Source organism: Dipteris shenzhenensis, chromosome 6, assembly GCF_047967505.1.
Source record: "Dipteris shenzhenensis isolate YYH24624 ecotype China chromosome 6, Dip_SZ_1.0, whole genome shotgun sequence".
Taxonomy (NCBI): Eukaryota; Viridiplantae; Streptophyta; class Polypodiopsida; order Gleicheniales; family Dipteridaceae; genus Dipteris; species Dipteris shenzhenensis.
This window is the reverse complement of record NC_141601.1, coordinates 3,570,113-3,592,401: the sequence shown is the minus strand read 5'-3', so window position 1 is coordinate 3,592,401 and position 22,289 is coordinate 3,570,113. Positions and strand designations below refer to the sequence as shown.

Genomic DNA, 22,289 nt, shown 5'->3' with positions numbered 1-22,289 from the left:
CTTTGTAATATATTTGTTTGCGCTTCATGTAAATGATCGGGAGGGATTTAATGTCAAGGTCCTAGGTGAGGGCTGATAGCACCAGACTAGGTAGATCTAAGGCCAACGGCCTAATGCAAAGGTTGTGCCTAGGGGCAAAGAATTTAATGCATCCCAAGAGAGGGGTGAAATATTGCATTAGGAAGGCCCTATATGGATGACATGTGGCATCTAGATCTATCTAAGGAATTGGGGCTTGCTGAGGCTAGAGAGAGAAGAGAAGGAAATTATTCACGTTGATTTTCGAATGAAGATCTCTGTCTGCTTGTCAGCCTCAGTGAGATATGGCTGGGAGGTGATTCATGGTGCTGCTCCCGTGATCGAAGTAGAGAACTAGGAAAGAGTGCTTTACATCCAACAGCAGCCTGGTATTGCTGTTTAAGCTGCCCACATGGCAGCTTGCATGCTGCCTGTGTGGCAGCCCTTATACCATCCCAAATGTGGAGCTCTCAGACCCTATTGGTACATCTCCCCGGGGGGAGGTGACCTAGATAAATTAAACACGACAACAATAAGAGTCACCAGCAGCCTGCTTGTGTATAGAAAGAAAATTGCTCTCTATGTCTATTCAATCTCTATGTTGCTGTATGTTTTGTGTGTGCAGCTATATATATTTACACACACACACAGTAGCCCCTGGTATGTCTACTCAGCAGGCTTCTATGCGTACACAGTTTTCAAAAAGCAACTGCTCTATGTTTTTAGTGGTTGTGCATGTCCAACACTGCTTTGTACATTTGAAGCAACACAAATGATAATGCTATACTAAGTCTCTTGCCACTGTATAGTTCTAGATCCTAGTTTCTTATGTTCGTTTCCAGCAGTTTGGAAGACATGTAAGCGATTACAAGAACACGATTGGTTGCATCTGCTAGTAGATATCTCTGATGCACAATCAGTAAATGTGAGATTCACAATCCAGGATTTAAAGCTTGTACCAGATATGCTCTGAGGATGATTGGTGCAGGTTTGGAGAGTTGGCAAAGGAGGTTGGAACCACCAAGATGTTTAATTCATGTAGGTTCATCCTGTTAAGCTACATTAAATTCAAAAAGTGAATTGTGACTCATGTTTTGTGTGCGATTGGAAGTTGGAACGCTGACCCCTGTGTATATTGGGGATGAATTGGACACAGTAACTGTTATGGCTCATGTACATATTGTCACCTTAGATTGTACGTCTATTTTCTTGTCTAAAAGTAAATCTTAACTGTTTTTTGCTTTTAATGATTTTTTATTTTCTTCCTTGTTTTTAAAGGTGTTGATGTCATGTTTTCTCCTTCCTTTTGTTTTCTGTCCGAGTTTTTAATAGTATTTGCTTTTCTTCCTTGATGGTATTTGAAAGTCACGTCTGCTAGAGAGCATGGTTTGATAAAGCTATAGTTTTTTTGATTGAATAGTATGTCGTCGAACTGCCATAGAGTCTCTTGTATTGATCGCCAGTGCTTTTGTCAATAGATTATGAGGGATCAAGATTCTGGAAATTCTAGGGGCTTTGGATTCATTAGCTATGATTCATTTGAGGCCTCCGATGCAGCTATTGAGGTAATTATGCTGAGTAAAATGTCCTTCACTGCTACTTATCAAGTCCTTTAAAAAATAAAAATGCTGAGTTTGTTAGGAAAATTTGGTTAATGCTACCGACAACATGAATTGATACGCTGTCAATAGATGACTTTTTGTGGTGAACGTGTTTTAAGTTATTGAAGTGGTGGCTAGTGCAGAACAAAGCCATGTGTGTTATGAGCTCTACATGTTACAGCTAGTCCATATGTGGATTTCTATAACTCTTTTGATCGTGCCAGTTAGGCTAGTTGGAATTGTGCACGTGTATACTATATCTAGCCCCTGCTAGTAGCTACCCTGGCCTTTCCAAAATGCAAATGAAGCATAAGTTGCTAAACGCCAATGCAACAACGGCTTACCCAATGATGTACAGCAGTTACAGGCTCTGAAAGCGAGCAAATGAGGGCTGGAAATGAGAATTACAGCAAAAGAAGTACTCCCACGAGGAGGAGAGCACGTAGAAATGGGAGAAAGAGATCCAATGGAGAGAAGCTCGCAGCCCGAGGCAAAGGGATGCCAAATGAGGAGGGAAGGGCTCAAAGAGAAGTCTCCGGATCAACTCAGCAGCTCCAAATGGCTCCAAACGCTGGCACGCAGCTCGAGGCAGCAAGAGAACACTTGCACGCTTCACGAAACAGTTTCAAAGTGCTGGAAGAGCTTTGCTTTGGCTGGCACACCCCCCTAGACAGTTCCGTACAGCAGAAAACAACACCAAAATGCAGGCACGAACTTCAAGGCTGGTTGAAACAGTCTTTCGGTGCATTAAATGCAGGCACAGCAGTCCGTACAGTGTGTACGGACTGTACGGATGGCCATACAATCACACGTGCGAATTAAATGAGCCGTAGAAATTGTACGGATTCCGTATAGCAGGTAGTCGCCACATATGCGAGGTAAAAACTGAGAAAAAACAGCTCCAAATGCCTCAAAATGCAGCTCCCTTCACGGTGGTTGCTCCAAAATGTGGTCTTCTCGCATCAAGATCAGGGTTTTCGTGACAGAAGTGCTTGGAGAGGCTTCAAACACTTTCGGGTGTGTAGAAACCAGCAAAACCAGCAGGAATGAGGAATGAGGAGGCTGCCAAACAGCTTGGGAAAGCTGTCAATGGCTGAGGGAATGGATTCCCAACATGCTCTGATACCACTGTTGGGTGTTGGAAGCAATGGAAGCTCAAAAATGGAAGCACAAAGGAGAAAAACGAGATGCTGTAATAGATTGCTGCAAAACTGAAGTGTGGAGGCTCAAGGGAGAGCCAACATAACAAAACCCTAGGGCTAATTGCCATAACTGGACTAAGTGTCCTAACTGACCTAGATGATACATAAACTAAGTGTACCAATAGTCCTAACTGACTATAAGTAGGCTCATACCAAGGTATTAGTGGCATCTATGGATAGCCCATGAGATAGCCTACATGCCTTTGCTGGACTGCCAAAAACAGCCCGTTGTTGATGCCCAAGATGTCTTTGATTGCTTGTTGGCTCCTTGACACATTAAAAGACAGCAAACAAGATACTCCTCTGCCAGTCCGTACTAGAGTAGCTGTCCGAAAAGAGCATGCTAGTTTTGTTGCTTATGCCTTGGTTTGCTACAGCATGCAATAAAGAGCTATTATGTCATCAAGATGCCTTTTAGAATGGTTGTTGGTTGAAGGCTATGCAAGCTGAATTGGATTCTATCCATCAGAATAACACTTGGGAGTTGTGTGATTTGCCTCCTGTTGAGAATGCCATTGGAACTAAGTGGGTTTACAAAATTAAACGGAAAGCTGATGGTTTAGTGGACCGTTACAAAGCCCGTCTTGTTGCTAAGGGCTATGCTCAGCAGCAAGGCATTGACTTTGAGACTTTTGCTCCCACTTCTAGGATCACCACTACTGCCTTTGCTTCGCACTTTCATTGTTGGGAGGTACATCAACTTGATATCAAGATAGCTTTCCTTCGTGGGTATTTGCAGGAAGAGGTCTATGCTTCCCAACCTCCTGGCTTTGAGGTTGAAGGTTCTGAAAGCAAGGTATGCCGCTTGAAAAAGGCCCTCTATGGATTGAAGCAGACACCTCGGGCTTGGTATTCTAGGATTCACACTGATTTGCTCACACTTGGCTTTCAGAACAGCCCTACAGAGGCTACTCTTTACATCCGCAAGCGTGGGACAGATTTGCTGATTTTGGTATGACATGCTTGTGACTGGGACACATGCTCAACAAGTTGCAGATTTTAAGCTTGATTTGCAGAAGACATTTTCTATGTCTGATCTTGGTCTTTTGCACTACTATTTAGGCATCCAATTTGCTAGTAGTGAGGGGGGTATTTTGATGTCACAATCCAAGTACATTGGACAACTTTTGCAAGGTATGCTGCTTGAAAAAGGCCCTCTATGGATTGAAGCAGGCACCTCGGGCTTGGTATTCCAGGATTCACACTGATTTGCTCACACTTGGCTTTAAGAACTGCCCTACAGAGGCTACTCTTTACATCCGCAAGCGTGGGACAGATTTGTTGGTTTTGGTATGACATGCTTGTGATTGGGACACATGCTCAACAAGTTGCAGATTTTAAGCTTGATTTGTAGAAGACATTTTCTATGTCTGATCTTGGTCTTTTGCACTACTATTTGGGCATCCAATTTGCTAGCAGTGAGGGGGGCATTTTGATGTCACAATCCAAGTACATTGGACAACTTTTGCACCATTGGCATGCCGTGAAACGTGTTTTCAGATGTCTCAAAGGCACTCAGCATTTAGGCCTTCTTTATGGGGCTGATACTTCACTTGTCATGCATGGATTCACTGATAGTGATTGGGCTGGTTGTTCGGATACTCTTGTGTCACATAGTGGCAATTGTTTCATGCTTGGTACTTCGTGTGTTTCTTGACTTTTGCTCCCTCTTCCAGAATCGCTACTATTCGCATTGTTATTGTCTTTGCTGCGCACTTTCATTGGGAGCTCCGTACATCAGCTTGATATCAAGACAACTTTCCTCTTGGCTTTGAGGTTGAAGGTTTTGAAAGCAAGGTATGCCTCTTGAAAAAGGCCCTCTATTGAGCAAGGTAGGTATCTATGGAGCAAGGATGCTAAGGAGTTACTAAGGGTCTTCTACAGAGTGTGTGTGCGCGCGCGCGCTCGCGCCCCCTCCCCTCCCAAAGGAAAAGAAATCAACAACTCTTCTTCTATTTTACGTTTTGACCACTGAGATTGAAGAACTTGCATATTTATTGATTTGCTAAATTTTCCGTTGTAATCAGTTTTGAGTTGATGGTGTTTTTTTGGGAGTTTTGGTACTAAAATTCATGATGACTGTTTATAAAATTTGCAACTTCTTGCTTAGGTATTGCTGTGTCTGTGTGTGCATGTTTGTGTGTCGCTGCACGTGCATCCACATATAGGTATGTATGGACACGCTTGCATGGGTGCTTATACACACATCAATGGATGCGTATGTACATAGGTGGCATATGTATCTGGGAAACCAGGCAAATTGGCAATGAGGTACTATTGTAATTCTTGGACATCACGTTTCTATCATTGTTTACATGGAAGTTGTGTCTCAGTTGTGCAGTGCCTTTATGCATCGAATGCATATCAGGTGTGTTGTTTAATGTAGGAATATGATTGTGTGCTTGGACATCGCGTTTCTATCATTGTTTATATGGAAGTTGTGTGACGTGTCTCAGTTGTGCAGTGCTTTCATGCATTGAATGCATATCAGGTGTGTTCAATGCATATCAGGTGTGTTGTTTAATGTAGGAATACGATTGTGTGCAGGCTATGAATGGGCAATATCTCTGCAATAAATCTATCACAGTTTCGTATGCTTATAAAAAGGATACGAAAGGGGAGCGTCATGGCACGCCTGCCGGTAAAGTTTTCTGGGCTGGAGCCAAATTTTATTCCCCTCATTATTTAGGACAAGTATTTACTCAGGTTTATTTCAAAACAAAGAAAGAGTACGTTGGCTAAACAAAGAAAAGAGTACGTTGGCTGCGTGGGAATTTTAGTAATTTGTTATGTGTGAATGCATTCTGTGCTTTCATTTTTTGGTTGTAACAGACTGCTTTATGATGCAGAAAGAATGCTTGCATCAAGCAATCCAAACATACAGAAGAACAGACCTCATACACTTTTTGCAAGTGGACCTCCATCACTCTCCGGTGGTGGTGGGCCACCAATGATACCACCGCATGCAAATGGCAACATGGGTCCACCAACCATGAATGGTGGAATCCCCCCGCCATTTAGCAATGGTCCTCAAAATCCTCCCCCACCACTTCAACAAGGACAGATGCCACCTCCACAGCAGCAGGGGCCCTTTGGGGGACAGCCTATGCAACAAGCTGGAGGCCCTCCAATGCAATCTGGTCCTGGTTGGCCAAATCAAACTCCACCACAGGGGCAGGGAATGCCTATGCCACCACAACAATTTAGACCACCCCCACCTGGTTCCAGGCCTATGCCTCCAAACATGCCACCACCTCCTCAGGGGTTTCCAGGAAGGCCACCTCCACCAATGGGAATGGGTCCTCCTGGTTGGCCCAGAGCACCTCTGCCACCTCAACAGGGAGGTGTCCGTGGACCTCAAATGCAAGGTATGCCACCTCCACAAGGCATGCCACCTCCACCCATCAACCAAGCTGGAATGCCGCCGCCTCGTCCTCAAGGAATGATGCCCCCACACCCTCAAGGAATGATGCCTCCACGGCCTCCAGCACCAAATGCTCTACCACCACCTTCTGGTTCTGCTCCCCCCCTGCCACCAGGTGGGCCTTCTGCCCCCCCACCACCACCAGGTGGGCCTCCTGCTGCGCCACCTCCACCAGGTGGACCTCCTCCACCACCACAGAGCTGAACATAATCCATGTACGCAGTTTTGATCTTTCCAAATGTAAAGTTAAGTTTTGAGATTGTGTATGCTTTCAACCTACTCATATGAGTTTGTATAATGTCAAGTGCGTTTGTTGTGTGGTATTTTGACTACATAATCTGTACTTGAAGTAGTATACGATTCCATTTCTTCTCATCAGGATTGATACACCTAGTAATCAGATGCTGTAGAGTAGATGTGATAATAAAATGCTTTCAAGGAGTGATGATTCACGAAAATAGAAGAGACAAAACTGCTTTGAAGTTGGGCTAAGACGAATTTATATAGTTGCATGCAGCCAGCAACAATCTTACTGTCAAATGCTTATATTCTAAGATGCCTCATCAGTGGGACTGAATTCATTTTGACTAGGAATGCCATGTGAATGTTATCAATTGCGTTTAACGTGCATGTGTGAATTTAAGAAAATTAAGACAACAAAAGAATTTGTATTTAATTTTTTCTTGAAGACTATCGGAAAATGTTATTATAACAAACTTATTAAGGTCAAGAAGATGTGTAAGGGTTTCAAGGACATTGCCCCGAGCAAGCATTGGGCTTTAAAAGGGACCTTGAGTCTATGAATCATGGTGCATCCCAACTTTTGGATATACAGCACTCTTGCTAGAAGACACTATTAAAATTCAGTGAACAATCTATGCTTTTAAAAGGTGGAAATCCACGTCAGATTGTATTGAATTAAATAAGGGTGTAAGATGTTCTTAGTTCAAATTGATATTTTTCTACTTTAAAAGGTAGTGACATAGATAGGCTCGTACAGTTGAGCTCATTTCCTTGTAACAGATGTGGGCACCAAGGAAAGGTATCAAATTTGCTTTTTAGTGTGGGTACTCGCCTTCTTGGAAGAGAATTTAGTGACTCCTCAAAATTACAAAGGGATCTTATGCATGTTATTATTTGTTACGGGAACATTTGTATTAATTTTTGGAGTTAAACTTGGTGATTTTTTGAGCTGCACTTGACATGAACATAATTATTTTAGTGATGTTAGCACAAGGTAATTATGCAAAAAATTATGGAAGTTTAAATCATGGTCCAACCAATGACTACTCAAGAAAAAGTTATATGAAAATATATTGTTTTTACCATGTTTATTAGTTTGAAGACTTTCAAGTGTACATGTGAAAGATTTTCCATGTTATTCTTAGTGTTTCCTTGTATTGCAATTTTTAATGTCATTGTACCTTCGAAAATTAACATGAGGTATTCTATTATATATGGGTATTCTTTCCGGGGATTTGTAATGGCTTTGATGTGATTGATAGGGCCTCTTGTGTACTCTAGTAAAAGATAAACTTATCTTTTCTATTAGTGTCGATTAGGAGGGTTTCAATTTACATGTGGATTTTTAAGGTTTGTCTTCACTTATATAACTTTTTACTATTGATTTTCAATATGTTGCTTTCATTTGGAAGCAATAATCCCTAGTCAACTACAAAAGCATCCTTGGTATGGTGACCATTTACACCATTGCCACTTCGAAAAGTTGGGCAAGGTTGTGTACGGAAACCACGAAATTTCATCCCATGAATCACCCATATCAAAAGCTTCCGAGACTTAATAATCTTGAGGAGTCTGATTTTCCTTCAGCCATGAAATTTAGGGATTGGTTGAGACGTTGGATGGATCTTTGCACCCCTTCACTTGGCATGAGGTGGCTCTCAAGTCTTTCTTATTGAAAAGATTTGAAGGTATCATTGTTTTGGATGTGATACATATATTCAAGAATGTGGCTTAAAGCGTGTGGATTAGTGTCTAGTGTGTTTGTCAGCATTGCTTCTATAGAGGCGGTGCTATAGTGGAGGATTGGAACTCCTTCCACTTGTAATTTCTAAAAGATTTAATTCAGTTATGAGTGTTTCAAGTTGAGATCATCCTACAAAAATTGACTTTTAATAGTTGACATCCTTTTAAAAAGTGTTTGCTTTTCCTTTATATAGTTGCTTTCTCTTTTGCATTCAAAACCACTTGCTTTACAACTATACTAAGAGGCAACGCCCGCGTGTACTTGTGCACCATTGTTTAAAAAGGTGAATGTTAGAAAATTAGGAGCTTATTTGAGTTTGGGACAAAAAATTAGGTGATCATGGTGCCTTTTTTTTTTTGGGGATGGAAAATCTATATTGATCACCAAAACAACCAAACTTTAATTGACAAATTCAAATTGGGTCATGTAGCATATCAAGGCAAATGGTAGCGGAGGAAACCAGTGGCTCATTTGTTGTTCGTTCAGACATTATTTAGATATTTGCATCATTTATTTAAGTTACATCAAAATAAGCATTTTCTTCAGTAAGTCTAGAGCACGGTCATCCATTTTAGGCTATCATTTCTCAAGGGTGAGGATGGTAGGATAGCCCAATTACATGCTCTTTTTAAAAAAATCTATAAAGGTGCTCCTTTCGGAGTGCTACCCCTTAACATAGGGTCATGAATAGGGGCTCTTCAAAGCTCGTTTTTCATGTGCGTAAGCACACTGGTGCCATTCTCCACAACCTCATAGGGAGAATGGCACCACAGAAAATGATGCAAAGCATGAGTCTCGATAATATTTCTGAAAGAAGATCGATTATATTTGGGTAATAAAGAAAGATCTCATCCAATCATTACAAATTCTATTTCCAAGCATTCTCAGGGATTGAACTTTTCCAGATTCTCTTGAGCTTTCAAGGTTGCATCATGTGGTATTTTGACCTTACTTCTTTTGTTTGGAACTTTTGTTGTGCCCCAACTCTATTCTATTGAATCCACATGCTCCCAACAATCCTTATCCTCAAAATATCTATTCTACTACAACACTACATCTTCCTTTATGGATTGAGAATTCATCACCTAAAATCTTGGAACCACAGTATATCCACACCAATGCTACCACATTCTATTCATGTATTTGTGCATTATTGGATTGGAATCCTATGACCCGATCGAGATGAAAGCATGGTATACTAGGTGAAGGGCCCCCAAGAATAGAATTGGTTCATCAGATCGATTACATTGCATTTTTAATTAGTTAGATGAGTTGGGAATTCCTAATTCATATTATTAGTAGATGCCTTTTTTGTGTCCACATATGACACTGCAACATCTAGCCCACACTCCGGTTTGACTTCTTCTCTTGGCTTTTTACATGTAGGGACAAATAACGGTCCTCTAGGTCTTACAATCTCATAGTCTCACCATCTTATATCCACTCCATAATCAACCAACCTGTATTTGCATTGACTCTCATAACTAAGTTTCTCATGCAATATTTTGGGATTCTCCATGATGAGACCTCAATATTCCAGATGCTTCTTGATTCCCAAAATTATGAGATGTTTGTCATTCAAGTATGTGCTTTTAGGAGCAACATTGGTAATTACCAATGGTAGCATTGATCTACCTTCTTCATCACGTTTCTCACACAATTGAATACCTTCTAGTGGCTTCCATTGACCTTATTTTCGAGGAATACATTGAAGGATCATATTAAATGAGGAAATTGTGAAAGTACAATTCATTCTTAGTTCCTCTAAGAGTCTATTGAACAATGCACCAATATCCTCATGTGTATAATTGGATCCTTTGAAAGACTCCACATGCAACAAGCAAGGATAAGAATGCTGAAACTCCACGGCCTGCCAAAACCATGGTCAAGATCAAGCTAGTCCTGTGTTGAAAGCATTAAGAGGAAACTCCTTTTTTGGAGCTCAACCAAACTTGACCTTGCTTCCAAGGTAGTGGTTTGTTAACATTTTCCTTCTGTGCTTATCTGCAGCTCTCTAATCTGTTTCTCTAGATCTTTCAATGGCTATTCGAATGAGAAAAAGTTGCTTCTTGCTCTCAACATATTGATTCGAAGATATTGATTTGTAGCAAAAATACCATCCTTGGTCCTTAGAATAGGCAGTAACATTACCTTTCCATAGACCACTTTGAATGGGGATTTCCTTGTGGAGCTATTAGTGGTATTGTTGTAGGAAAATTCCACATGAGGAAGATATTTTTCCCATTCAAAATTAGTAATGGACAACTAAGTATTATTTTCTCCAATTCCCTCCCTTATTTATCAGAGGATTCCTTCAAATGCACTTCCTATGAATAATATCAAAAAGATGTGTTGCATATCACTTATATGTCCCTCATTGTAGATAGCAGGCTAAAACCCACTTTAGCATTCCCCATCATTTCTTGAATCCAAAACAAATTATACATGTTATCTTATGCTATTAAAGATCTTGTTTTCATTTAAGAAACCTTGTTCCAATTTGATTTTTTCATGGATCTACCTCATTTTGCTATCAACTCTATAAAATGATCCAAAGAGATCGTTGAAATAGAAAATAGTTGGCCCTATAATAAAGTGGGGCCTTAATTGATTTTAGCTCAAGTGGGCCTTAATTGCTTGTAGCTCAAGTGGTCCCTCTAATAAAATGGGGTGCCACTTGCCATGTACTTTTCCCTTAAAGAGTGGGAATATTCAGCAATCTCCAAAGTCCTACACATTGCACAAAGGATATTAACACTTTAACCCATTAGAGGTTAGCCAAGTGCATGCATTCTAGTCTTGGACTAATCCTAGTCCCTTGTGGGCATCCCCACTATGCTCTTAAACCAATGCAATCCAAAGGAAAATGAAACTTATTCTAGTTCACCAAAGTCAACTTTCTTTGACCAAAAATATAAAAGATTTCTCTTTATTTCTTGGGAGAAGTACATATTTGTGTCATCCCCTCGACTTCTAATTAGTTGCAACTTGACAAGTAACCTACTGGCAACCTTGCCTCTATGACCTATCTTCTCGGTGTGATACACAATTTGCTTTGGTTGGAGGATCTCCTCCTTTTCTTCCACCTCTGGTGGTTCTTCTTGAATTGATTATATCTGCTTTTTTCCACCTCTAGTGGTTCTTCTTGAACTAGTTTTGTGGGTTCCATTCCTTGATATTTTTTTAAACGAATCATGTGGAAAGCATTGTATATTTACTAATCTCTGGTAGTTCTAGTCAGTATGTGACTTTATTTATTGGCCCACTGACCCAAAAATGTCCAAGATAGCTTTGTATAAACCTTTTCTTTCCTTTTCATCTTCTTGAGTCTACCTTTTTCAAAATTGAGGAGTACCCACTCTCCTTCTTGGAGCTTTAGGTCCCTTCCATACTTATTTGTTGCTCTTTTGTGTTTTTTTATCTAGATCTCTCTATGGCTATACAAACCTGAGAGTTTATTGTCTCAAGGTCTCAAGCATACTGATCAGCCACCCCATAAAAATCTTATCCTTGGTCCTGAAAATGGGTCGTAAAAAGGGGCTTTCCTATGGAACTATGGGTGGTGGTGTTGTATGCAAACTCCACTAATAGACACTCACCATTTTAAGAGATCTAGCAATGTGGAATTTGCAAGCTTGCTTTAACCATCTGCTTGGGGGTGAAAAGAAGAAGAAAAATCCGATTTCATCCCCTATTACCAAATAAAACTCTCTAAAACAAGTTCGTCATCTGGGGGTCTTAGTCACTTATAATTGAATTGGGCAACCCATGGTGCGTGAAGATGTGTGCCATGAACAACTTTGCCATGTGGTCCACTTTGATGGTCTTCTTGATAGGAATAAACTAGCTGGGAACTATAAGTTTCTTGCTATGGTCATGTAATGGGGATGAAAAATCGAGAAAGTGTTTGATGAACCTCTTGTAGTAGGAGTAAAGTCCCAAAATTTGCATACTAACTGCACCATGCTTAACTCGGGACATTCCTATATGTCTTTGATCTTTGCAAACAAAAGTCCAAGTTCACTCCAAAATAGGTTGAGACCTTTTGAAAGGAAGGAAAGTATTTACAATATGGGACAAACAGATTCTTGAGAGGCCCAACTACCCCAAAAGATCCAAGAACTCAAAGGACAAAAAAAAAGACAAAAGAATGGCCATTTACTTTGTGGGAGGAATCCCTAACATACTAGAGAGAGTGCCCAATCTAAAGGCTAGAGAGCTTTATCTCTCTTTGCGACTTAGTAAAAGACTAGAATGTAGTAATTTTTGTTTGATCCCGAGGCGACAGATAACTTCTTTCATAAGAGATTTTCCAAGGACAAAAGAGTTAGGGTAATGTCTTTATGCTCGAGAGATCAAGACAAAAGAGTTAGGGTAGTGTCTTTATGCTCGAGAGATTTTCCAAGGATAATTAGTACCTGTGACGCCTCTTAGCATCAAGCTTAGGATCCATACCCAGGATTATGTGGATCATGAGAACATTTTTGTTTCACTTTTGGATCAATTTGATGTAGTTTTGGGTATGCCTTGGTTCCATAAAAAAGGAGTGCATTTATGATGCCTGAAAGACCACTTGTTTTCAATCATAGAAATAGAGAGCGTTCGGATTGTTGTTAATGGAAGAGGAGAAATTATTTCAATTTATCTGGTGTTTTTGTTGGAAAATTAATAGAGTCTTCAATTCCAGAAGACTTATTGATGTAGTTCTTCTCTAGAAATTATTTCAATTTATCTGGTGTTTTTGTTGGAAAATTGATAGAGTCTTCGGATTATGTCATGAGCTCATTCCAAGGAGTGAGCCTCTTAATCGGACACCTTATCGGGTGAGTGCGACCTAGGCCAAGGAGATCATGAATCAGGTATATGATTTGCTCTCCAAAGGACTTATTGATGTAGTTCTTCTCCTCTTTTCTCACTCGTGTTGTTGGTTCAAAAAAAGGATGGGTCTTATCATATTTGTGTTGACTATAGAACCCTCAACAAGATGACTGTCAAGAATAGGTTCCCTATTCCATGCATAGATGATTTTATAGGTAGGTTGAAGGGAGGCACTATTTTTAGCAAGATTTATCTAAAGAGTTGCAAACATCAAATAAGAGTTTATCCCCAGGATCTTCATAAGATGCAATTTTGAATGAATTTTGGATTATATGAGTTCTTAGTCATGCCCTTTGGCTTAACATATGCACCAACTAGCTTAAACATGGTGATGGATTGGATCTTTTGACCCCATAGGCATTTCACAAGTGCTTGCCTTTATGGCATTCTTGTTTTCTCAAAGTCAAAAGAGGAGCATAAAAGACATCTAGCCACGGTCTTCCAAAAAGTTAGAGATTCAAAGCTTTTTATCAATGGAAAGAAGAACGAACCTTCCTAAAAGAAATCCATTATCTTGGCCACACCATTTACAAGGATGAAGCTCATTGTCATCCATGTTGAGACACTCCCATGCCATATGAACCTCGTCCACAAATTGTCTATAAAGAAAGTACCAATATAATACTTTCTTGAATCCTACCCAAGTCTTTGGATTTTTTCCAACAACCAATTGAGCACTCCACCAAACGTTGGCCATATCAATGGATGGAGCCTCGCCATAAAAGGCCTAGAGGCTTCTTCAATTTTTTGGTACCAAAAGCCACATAAAATTGGCATATAAGATTCATAGCTTTGTCTGTGTATCCATAAGCTCCATAATAATTGACACATTAAAAAAATTTGCCTTCTTCTTTGAACTTTTTTTCCTTAGGCTCTAAATTCGTTCCATGGTTCTTAATGCATATGCTTTCCAAAAGTTGGGCCTACTTTCTTGCTTATTAGAATAGAAGAAGTTTTCCAAAAGATGGGCTTTTAGTGTGTTTTTGGTCCTAATGTGGGGTGCCTTAATTGCTTTTAGCTCAAGTAGGCCCTACAAGAAATTGGGGTGCCACTTGTCTTGTAATTTTTCCCTAAAAGAGGGGGGGAGTTAAGCACTCTCCGAAGTCATACACATTGCATGAACAATAACCAACACTCTAATCCATTAGAGGTTAGCCAAATGCATGCATTCTCATTCTTGCACTAATCGTAGTCCCTTATGGGCATCCCCACTATGTTCTTTAACTATGCAACACAAAGGAAAGTGAAACTTGTCCTAGTTAACTAAAGTCAAATTTCTTTGACCAAAACCAATAGAAAAGATTTCACTTTATTTTAAGAGAGAAGTACAAATTTGTGACCAACAATGGCCTTACAATACTTAGCAATATATTGATTCAATCAAAACTTATCCAAGAGATATCTCATGGTTCTCATGACTTCATTCCATAAGAAATATATTTTTGAATTTCAACAAGGAGCTAGCAACTTGCTTGCTGTGATACAAGTTCATCCACCACCACCAAGAGACAAATGTGCCTCAACAATTTACAGTTCAAGAGGACTGCATTGCAATTTATGAAAATCTTGCCACTTTCACAGAAAGGTATAAAGGGTATCTTTGTTTCTATTTTTGTCCTCTCCATTAAAAATTTTAAGGCTTCACTGACTCTTTGTAGGCACTACTACACTTAGTTTTTAAGGATTTCCATGTGGTTTTAAAGTTTCTTACAATCCCATTCATTTGGCAATTGCAAAATAAACAAAAGGGTGTATGCAAAGCAATGGGCTTCCCCCTTTTACTAAGGGGAAGGGTTTCACAAAATGTCACCCACCTCCTTTCCTTAGTGGAAAGAGGTTTTGCAAAAACCTGCAACCCCCCTTCTTTAGCGAATGGCTTCTCCCTTTTTCCATAGGAAGGTGTGTTGCAAAATATTTAGCTACCTTAAGAACAAAGGTTTTCAAGGATGACAAAGTCAATTTTCTCATAAAGGTTTGATCAACTATTTGAGTATTTTTCCTAAGGATGCACATATACTAGTTTGGGTTCCTACAAAATCTTCATCAAGATCATCATTTGGCCCTATGGACTTCTGTGTGTGAGACATCCACAACACTACACCACCGGCAAAGGTGAACACATAACCATAAGTGGATCTCCTACTATCCACATGCCCTTCATAGTCTAAATTTTTGTACCCAAGTACCTGCATCTCTCCTCTGCCAAAGCGGATGCACATCTCCTTGGTACCCTTCATGTACCTCATGATACACTTAACTACCTCTTTCCTAGATTATCCATATACCGACTAACAACTCCCACTACAAATGTACATAACCCAAACGACATAAGAGTTTCATTCCATTCTGGCTCATATGCCCCAACCGGCAATGCCACAAAGTACTTGGCTACTCATTTATTACAACAACATGATCAGACACCCGTAATACATGTAAGGGATACAATGTCCCACACTTGGCATCTCTTGCCAAAACCATAGAGTCCTTCTGAATTTTCCAACTCTAAAAGGCAAAGGTGGTCTGAAAACCAGCATCATCTAGATAACCCGCTAAAATGAGACTCTTGGTCATCTTAGCCACATGTCTCATATTTTTCAAAACAAAAGTAGACCGATTTACAAAAGAGAACTTTATGTCACCTGCTCCCACTATGTCACATGCATATTTATTTCCAAGATGCACACAACCTATCTTTCCACTATCATAAGTGGAGAACATTTCCCTATGGGGAGTAACATAAAATGAAGCACCGGAATCCAAAATCCAATCCTTGGAATATGCATCATCTAAAGTGGTAAGCAACTCTGCAGGTAGACTAGACATGAAGAGAATGTCATTGTCACTATCATCAGTGATTGCATTGATCTCCTCGATTTTCACTTTTCCTTTATTCTTCCTTAGACTCTCTTCCTTTTTATTTGTACCCCAATTTGCATTCTTTTTCTTATCCTTTTGCTCCTTTTTCAGCTTGTAGCAATCCTTTTTCATGTGGCCCTTCTTACCACAATGGTAACACTCAATGTTCCGTCCCCTGGATTTTCTACAAGACTTCCCTCTCTCTTGGAACTTCCCCTTGAACTATGATATGCCACTTTTCACATTTAAGGTTGCATCTTGCTTGTTGCCATTCATAGAATTCCATCTAATCCTCGTCCAACAAGCTACCCACAAGATCATCAAACTTCAGTACTCCACCACGTGCAGAGTTACCGACAGCTGAGCGAAAGGTATCCCATGAGGATGGCAATGAACACAAGAGGAATATTGTCTTGGTCTCCGCATCAAAATTCAGCTTCTGAGCTTGAAGCTGGCTGAAAATAATATTGAATTCATTCAAGTGAGAAGCAATGGCGACCCCTTCCTTCATCTATAGCTCAAACAACCTCTTCATGAGGTAAACTTTATTAGAGGTAAGTCACATAATTTCTTTCACAAATCTTTTATAGTTTGCTCATTTATGACTATGAAATAAACTGAATTTGCAAGATGAAGTCTAATAGTATACCTTGCTAATGCATCCAACTCATTCCAATCATCCTCAAACATAGCTACAGGCTTAGCTGCAATCCCTTCCAAGGGTTTAATTTTCTTTTGAATAAGCACATCCCTTGTCTGTTCTTTCAACAAAGAAAAGTTTGTCCCATCAAACTTTTTAATGCTTAAAAAATCCTTTTCAGACATGGAAGAGTATGCCATGATGCAAATAAAGCAAAATCCCAAATGTTAGTGCTTGCAAGAAAGAATCACACATATGCATCCATATGAGCAAATTTTGTTGGACTTGTTTCACAAATTTTGTTGGACATATGTATATATTTGCAAACATTTTTGCAAGTAGATCTGATTGTAAACACCACCGAAGTGTGAATGATGAGCAACACAGAAGTTTTAGGATCTCCCGAGTCCACTGAAATCGACAAATCTGCGAATGGTTGCTTAAAACACACACTGGCAGAAAAACGTTGAAGCAAAGAGAATGAGTTAGAAATCCAACGAAATGATCCCAAATTCAAGAATTAATGGGTTTTCGAAATCCCAAAGTGCAATGGACACCAAAATGAGGTAATGGTTGCCTCTGCAGGTCATTCCGAACTCTCACTCATCGAAAGGAACAGTCAAAAAATATCTTTTTGCTCCAAAACCACCTGTAGGCTTGCAAAAATCACTCCAGGACTTCCAAAAACAACTTGCAGGCTTCTACAATGTTCCAATACCACCTGGGTACCTCAAACAAGCACCGATAAGTTTGCTCCGTCCTTCCACAGAGCTACAGCTACATCAGACTCTAGGCTCTAGGCACACACACAGGCTCAGCTTAGACCACCCACAAGCATCAGATAGACCACCCAGGCTCTGATACCAATTGAGAGTGCTCTCAACGGAAGTGGAATAGAAGAGGGTGGGAGAGAGGGAGAGCTAGAAGAGAGGCACACAAGATTTGGTGGGTGCAGAACATCCTAACCTTCTATGTCACCCATATATATATATGTGTGTGTTTGAGTATTGTACATAACCGGGGTTAAGGCACATCGGCCTTTAAACCCCACACCAAACTATCATGCTTTGATGCCATGGTGTGCTCAAGAATTGAAAAAGATCAAATGAAAACTAATTTGTTAGCTTGGCTAAACCAAAAGAAGACTAGATTGTTGAGACAAATTGACCAAATTGATTCACGATCGAGTATGCTTCAAGAACTGGTACACTTTGGGTAGAAAATCGTCCAAATAAGTTATTGTTTTGGTACAGCAAACAAGACTAGACCAAATTGTCAAAATTCATGATTTTTATGGCCTCAAAATTTGCAAATATGAGGCAACAATCAGGGAGAACTTCCAAGGCCAATTTTTCTGGCATTCAAGGGTTGTTTGTAGGCCAAACACATGCACTTTGCACAAAAAATTGAAGCGATCTGACAATGTAGAATAGGCTTAGGTGGATCACAATCAAATAGGAGGCTCCTTGTTGGGATCTTGATATTGAAAATATCCGCTGACCCTTCCAAATTGTTGATGTTCCTCCACAATGTGACAATGTGACAATAGGAAAGTGGCGAGGTTGCGCTCCGATACCATTGAAACATTAACCAAACCTCAAACTCAAATCCTCCCAAAAGTTCAACTTTCTAGTAGATCACCCTTCAAGAAATGTAGCCATGGGAAAGTGGACTTCAAGTCACTCTTGAGTAGCCTAGTCATACACAATGATATTCACTTGGGGAATGCGACCTAGCTTTCATAGAGGAAAGGTATATTTCTCACATCGAGGGGAGATAGTCATATATCAAGAGATCCATGATGCCTCACTACCCTCCAAGCAACATCCTTGAGGTTTTTAGAGGACAATATCTAAAAGAATATAACCAACATCAAAGTTTGGCATATCGCGATAGCACGCTCTTGGCCAACCTCCACCCTTATCCACACACATGCGCGCACGTATGCACGTGATCTTTAGATAATGCCCTCTAAAAACTCAAGGGTACTTCTTGGAGGGCGATGAGGCATTGTGGATCTCTTAACATATGTCTCCCCACTCACACCCTCTACATGAGAAACAAGCCTCTTCTTTGAAAGCTTGGTTGCCATTTCCAAGTGAACACTCATTGTACAAGCACTAGTTATTGAGACGATTATAAGCAATGAGATTATCTCTTGAACTCTTGCCGACAACAATGATAAGTGCCATCCCACATTTCCTAGACCAGGGAAGGATCCGATGCTTATCATGGGCCACTAGCTAGAAGTTGAAAATCTTCTGTTGCTAATGATTGATCTAGAGTTTTGAACAAAGAACTTCATGTGGTACATCGCCCGTAATTTATCTAAGAGGCCATTCTACTTATTCTTACAAAATGCATGTCGGCATGTTCTTCATTAAGTTGAGATATTCCAGTTCAAACACAATCCAACAACATTGAGTATGGCATTTTCCTAGTTATATATGATTGTGGGGAATTATGCTCTCATAGGCATCATTTTCTTGGTTTTCTTATGGTCAATTTGTATATTACCCCACTACTTTCCACAAAATACGCCCCCTCCCTGCCCCTTGTTTTTACCCACTTTTGCTTCCTTTGTAAGGATAGTAAGCTTCATTCTTTGCATGCACTATCCAAATGGCCTAATTAATTAAAATTACAATACATAGACTTTCTATAAGACTAATATGACGGCACTACTTGTACCTTAAAGCATGAAGGTTGACATGAAAATCTCATTTTTAGCCGATCAAGTATGATATCAACAAACGTCACAAAAGGTTTCAAAATTCTAACTTCTTTTGAACACTATATTGGTGTTTTTTGTACAAGCCACTTACTTAAAACAAGAGGAGGACTCTATGATGAGGGCATTCTATTTAAAACAAGATTAGGACATCATGACAAGATGCTTTAAGCATTAATTATATCTTTACTAGAAGTTGTAATAAGGTGGAAGTTCAATCATTACAAGCCTAAATGAGAATTCTGTTCGAATTTTTTTGACTCCCTTAAGGTCCTCCTTAAAGAGTGGATATGAGGATACGATACTTGGTTGGTTCAATGTGATGTTGGAGGATTGTGTGCTACTTTCTTTAAAAGTCTAGGTGATCGGCTCAATGTACTTTACATTTGTGTCAGGACTTTACATGTTGGTTCTATTTGCATGCCACTTGTTTTTCCAAACTTTTGTGAAAGTTGACTTTGCTAGTACCTGCTCTTGTTTGGTATGCAATCCCGCAAGGAAGTGCACCATGAACCATGCCACTTTTGGTATGCATTGTAAGCAATGCAAATCTATTTGCCATGAAAACACACAAGGTCACTCATGAGTGCAACAATTTGGGTCATGCTGTGATGACATGGTACATTTACCAAGAGAGTAAGCAAAATCCATTTTTGAAAAATGAAATTATGATATTTAATCGTATAACTAAAAAGTCAAACACATTCTATCACCTTCAAGACCAACATTTTTAAATGAAGTATGACACCCCAAAACAATGAGCATTGCTAAATGAGAGAAAGGAGTGGCAAATGGACAAAAAAAGGAAGAAGAGGAATGAGAAGAAAGTTTTGGTCAAGACTTGATGCATGCAAAGGATTTATATCTTTGATTATTATGTTCTTTGAAGATATCTTGGAGCAAGCCGAAGAGCAATTGCAAATTACCTTCCAATCTTGCTTCTCATGAGATGGCTCTCTATTTCAAAGCAAATTTGCTACCTTCCTTAACAAAAAATGGCATTTATGGCAACCCCCAAAGCAAAGTTAGGGCTTAGAACAATGATTTCTTTGTCATCCCTTGAACCAAAGACAATTAGTAAAAGTGAGCAACTTAACAAATCGAATGGACATTGCAATGGACTTGGATAAGAGACACTCCATAAGTCTTAATAAAGTCAATGCCTTACTAAACAAATTGCCTCTAGATAGCTACCACCAACTTCAAGTCTTTGTTTTTCCAATAATCACCTACACTTTCCCACTCTATGTGGCAATCATGGGGGCAACGTCCTACGAGTCGATTACATTTATGTTTACAAAAAACAAGAGTAAGAAGTACTCACATGAAAAAGACACACCAAACTAATCTAGTTACAAAACTAGGATTTCTAGACCTTATGATGATGTGGTAGCACCATATGGCAAGACAAACATTTGCATTGGCCCATTGTTAAGATAAATTGCCCATGTTGAGCTTAATTGATGTTAGATTTTAAAAAGAACCAGTGGTAAGTCCACAAATGGCATTAGTGAGTACGCTAATTGAGAATTAATTTCTAACACACTCCCTTGATATTCCATTTAAAATGGACTGTGTTACTAAAGGATTCAAACTTTGCACCACCCAATGGCTTTGAGCACATATACGCTAGTTGTTGAAGTTTTGGTACAAAATATGAAATTTAAACCCTATCATGCAAGTTTCTCTATACTGAAGTGAAACGATATCTCAAAGTGCTAGTGCTTGCATGACTTTGGGCCAAACATATATAGCTTATGTTGTCACAAAAAGAAACTAACCTATCATTTTGAGACATTCCAATGTCTTCCAAAAGAACCCTTAAACCAAGCGACTTCAAATGCTTCCTACCTTCTTGTACTCAACTTTGTTGGAAGTCAATGCCATTGTCTATTGCTTTTTACTACTACCAATGACTACACTTGAGCCGCGAGAAAACATATATCCTACTATTGACCTCCTCTCATCCATTGGACCAACACATTCTATGTCTATAAAGACTTGAAGTTTCTTTTTCTTATACAAGCACAAAGTACATTGTACCTTTTGGATATCTAAGTATCTATCTAGTTGCTCTCCTAGGTTTTAGCACAAACTTCTTTATAGATAGCATGATTAAAACCAAAAGGCCTAGTAGTAGTTGGATAAATTACGCCACAGGTGCAAAGATTTCTGAACAATTAATACCTTCAGCCTGCTTGCAACCTTTATAACAAGGCCTACTTTGTCTTTTTGTATTTCAACATCAATGTTGTTGATTTACCATGTGGTAACTTACACTGATTCTTAATGATGCAGTATATTTAGACTTTTTGGCATCCTCCCATTCTTGGCTTTTTGTAGCCTTTGTAAAAGACAAGTTCTTACCTATTCGATTGCATCTCTCCCACAAATGATGCATGTTGCATCTCATGGAAAAGCTACATTGAAATAACTAAAATATCTCCAAATGGGATTTTTCAATCTTTGAGATTCTTCAAGGTCCCTCTGATGGTTTTTTTGGGAGTTCCTTACCATTTCGCAAGCTTCTCTTCTTGAATAGCACTATATTTCTATTTCTAATGGCCTACCCCCTTGTTGTCTTTCAATGTGCAAAGTAATTCGCTTCTTTTTTAAATTGTATACCGGTCTTAAATCATCAAACCCGTGAAAAAATAACATCCTTGCTAATTATTGATTTCTTGATTTACATATCATACAACCTAGATACTTTAGCTCATGTGTGGCTTCTTCGATAACTCTCCCAAGCGAGGGGATGGGCAGAGAATTCAGGATCATGCACCAATGTTCATTAGCAGTACAATCCTGCAATCTAACGTTTGTATTCTCTCTCTGTAATCTCTTTCTCACCGAGATATTATGCAAGAATGCCTCAATGTAAAGTGTTTATGCCAGTAAAATGCCAAGCTGTAAGACTGCCAAGTGCACTCCATTCAATTAAAATGCTATGAA

The 22,289-nt window shown here is 39.5% G+C and overlaps 1 protein-coding gene across 2 annotated transcripts in view; it reads left to right on the top strand.

Moving 5' to 3' along the window:
* Positions 1 to 6,765, top strand: part of LOC147900651 (uncharacterized) — an 88,245-nt gene extending 81,480 nt beyond the window's left edge. For both annotated transcript variants that reach the window (XM_087376188.1, XM_087376189.1), the window contains exons 7-9: positions 1,497 to 1,583; positions 5,369 to 5,462; positions 5,671 to 6,765. In XM_087376188.1, coding sequence (XP_087232314.1) covers positions 1,497 to 1,583; positions 5,369 to 5,462; positions 5,671 to 6,449 — 960 coding nt within the window. In that variant the 3' untranslated portion in view covers positions 6,450 to 6,765. The remainder of the gene's footprint in view (positions 1 to 1,496; positions 1,584 to 5,368; positions 5,463 to 5,670) is intronic.
* The last annotated feature ends 15,524 nt before the right edge of the window (positions 6,766 to 22,289 follow it).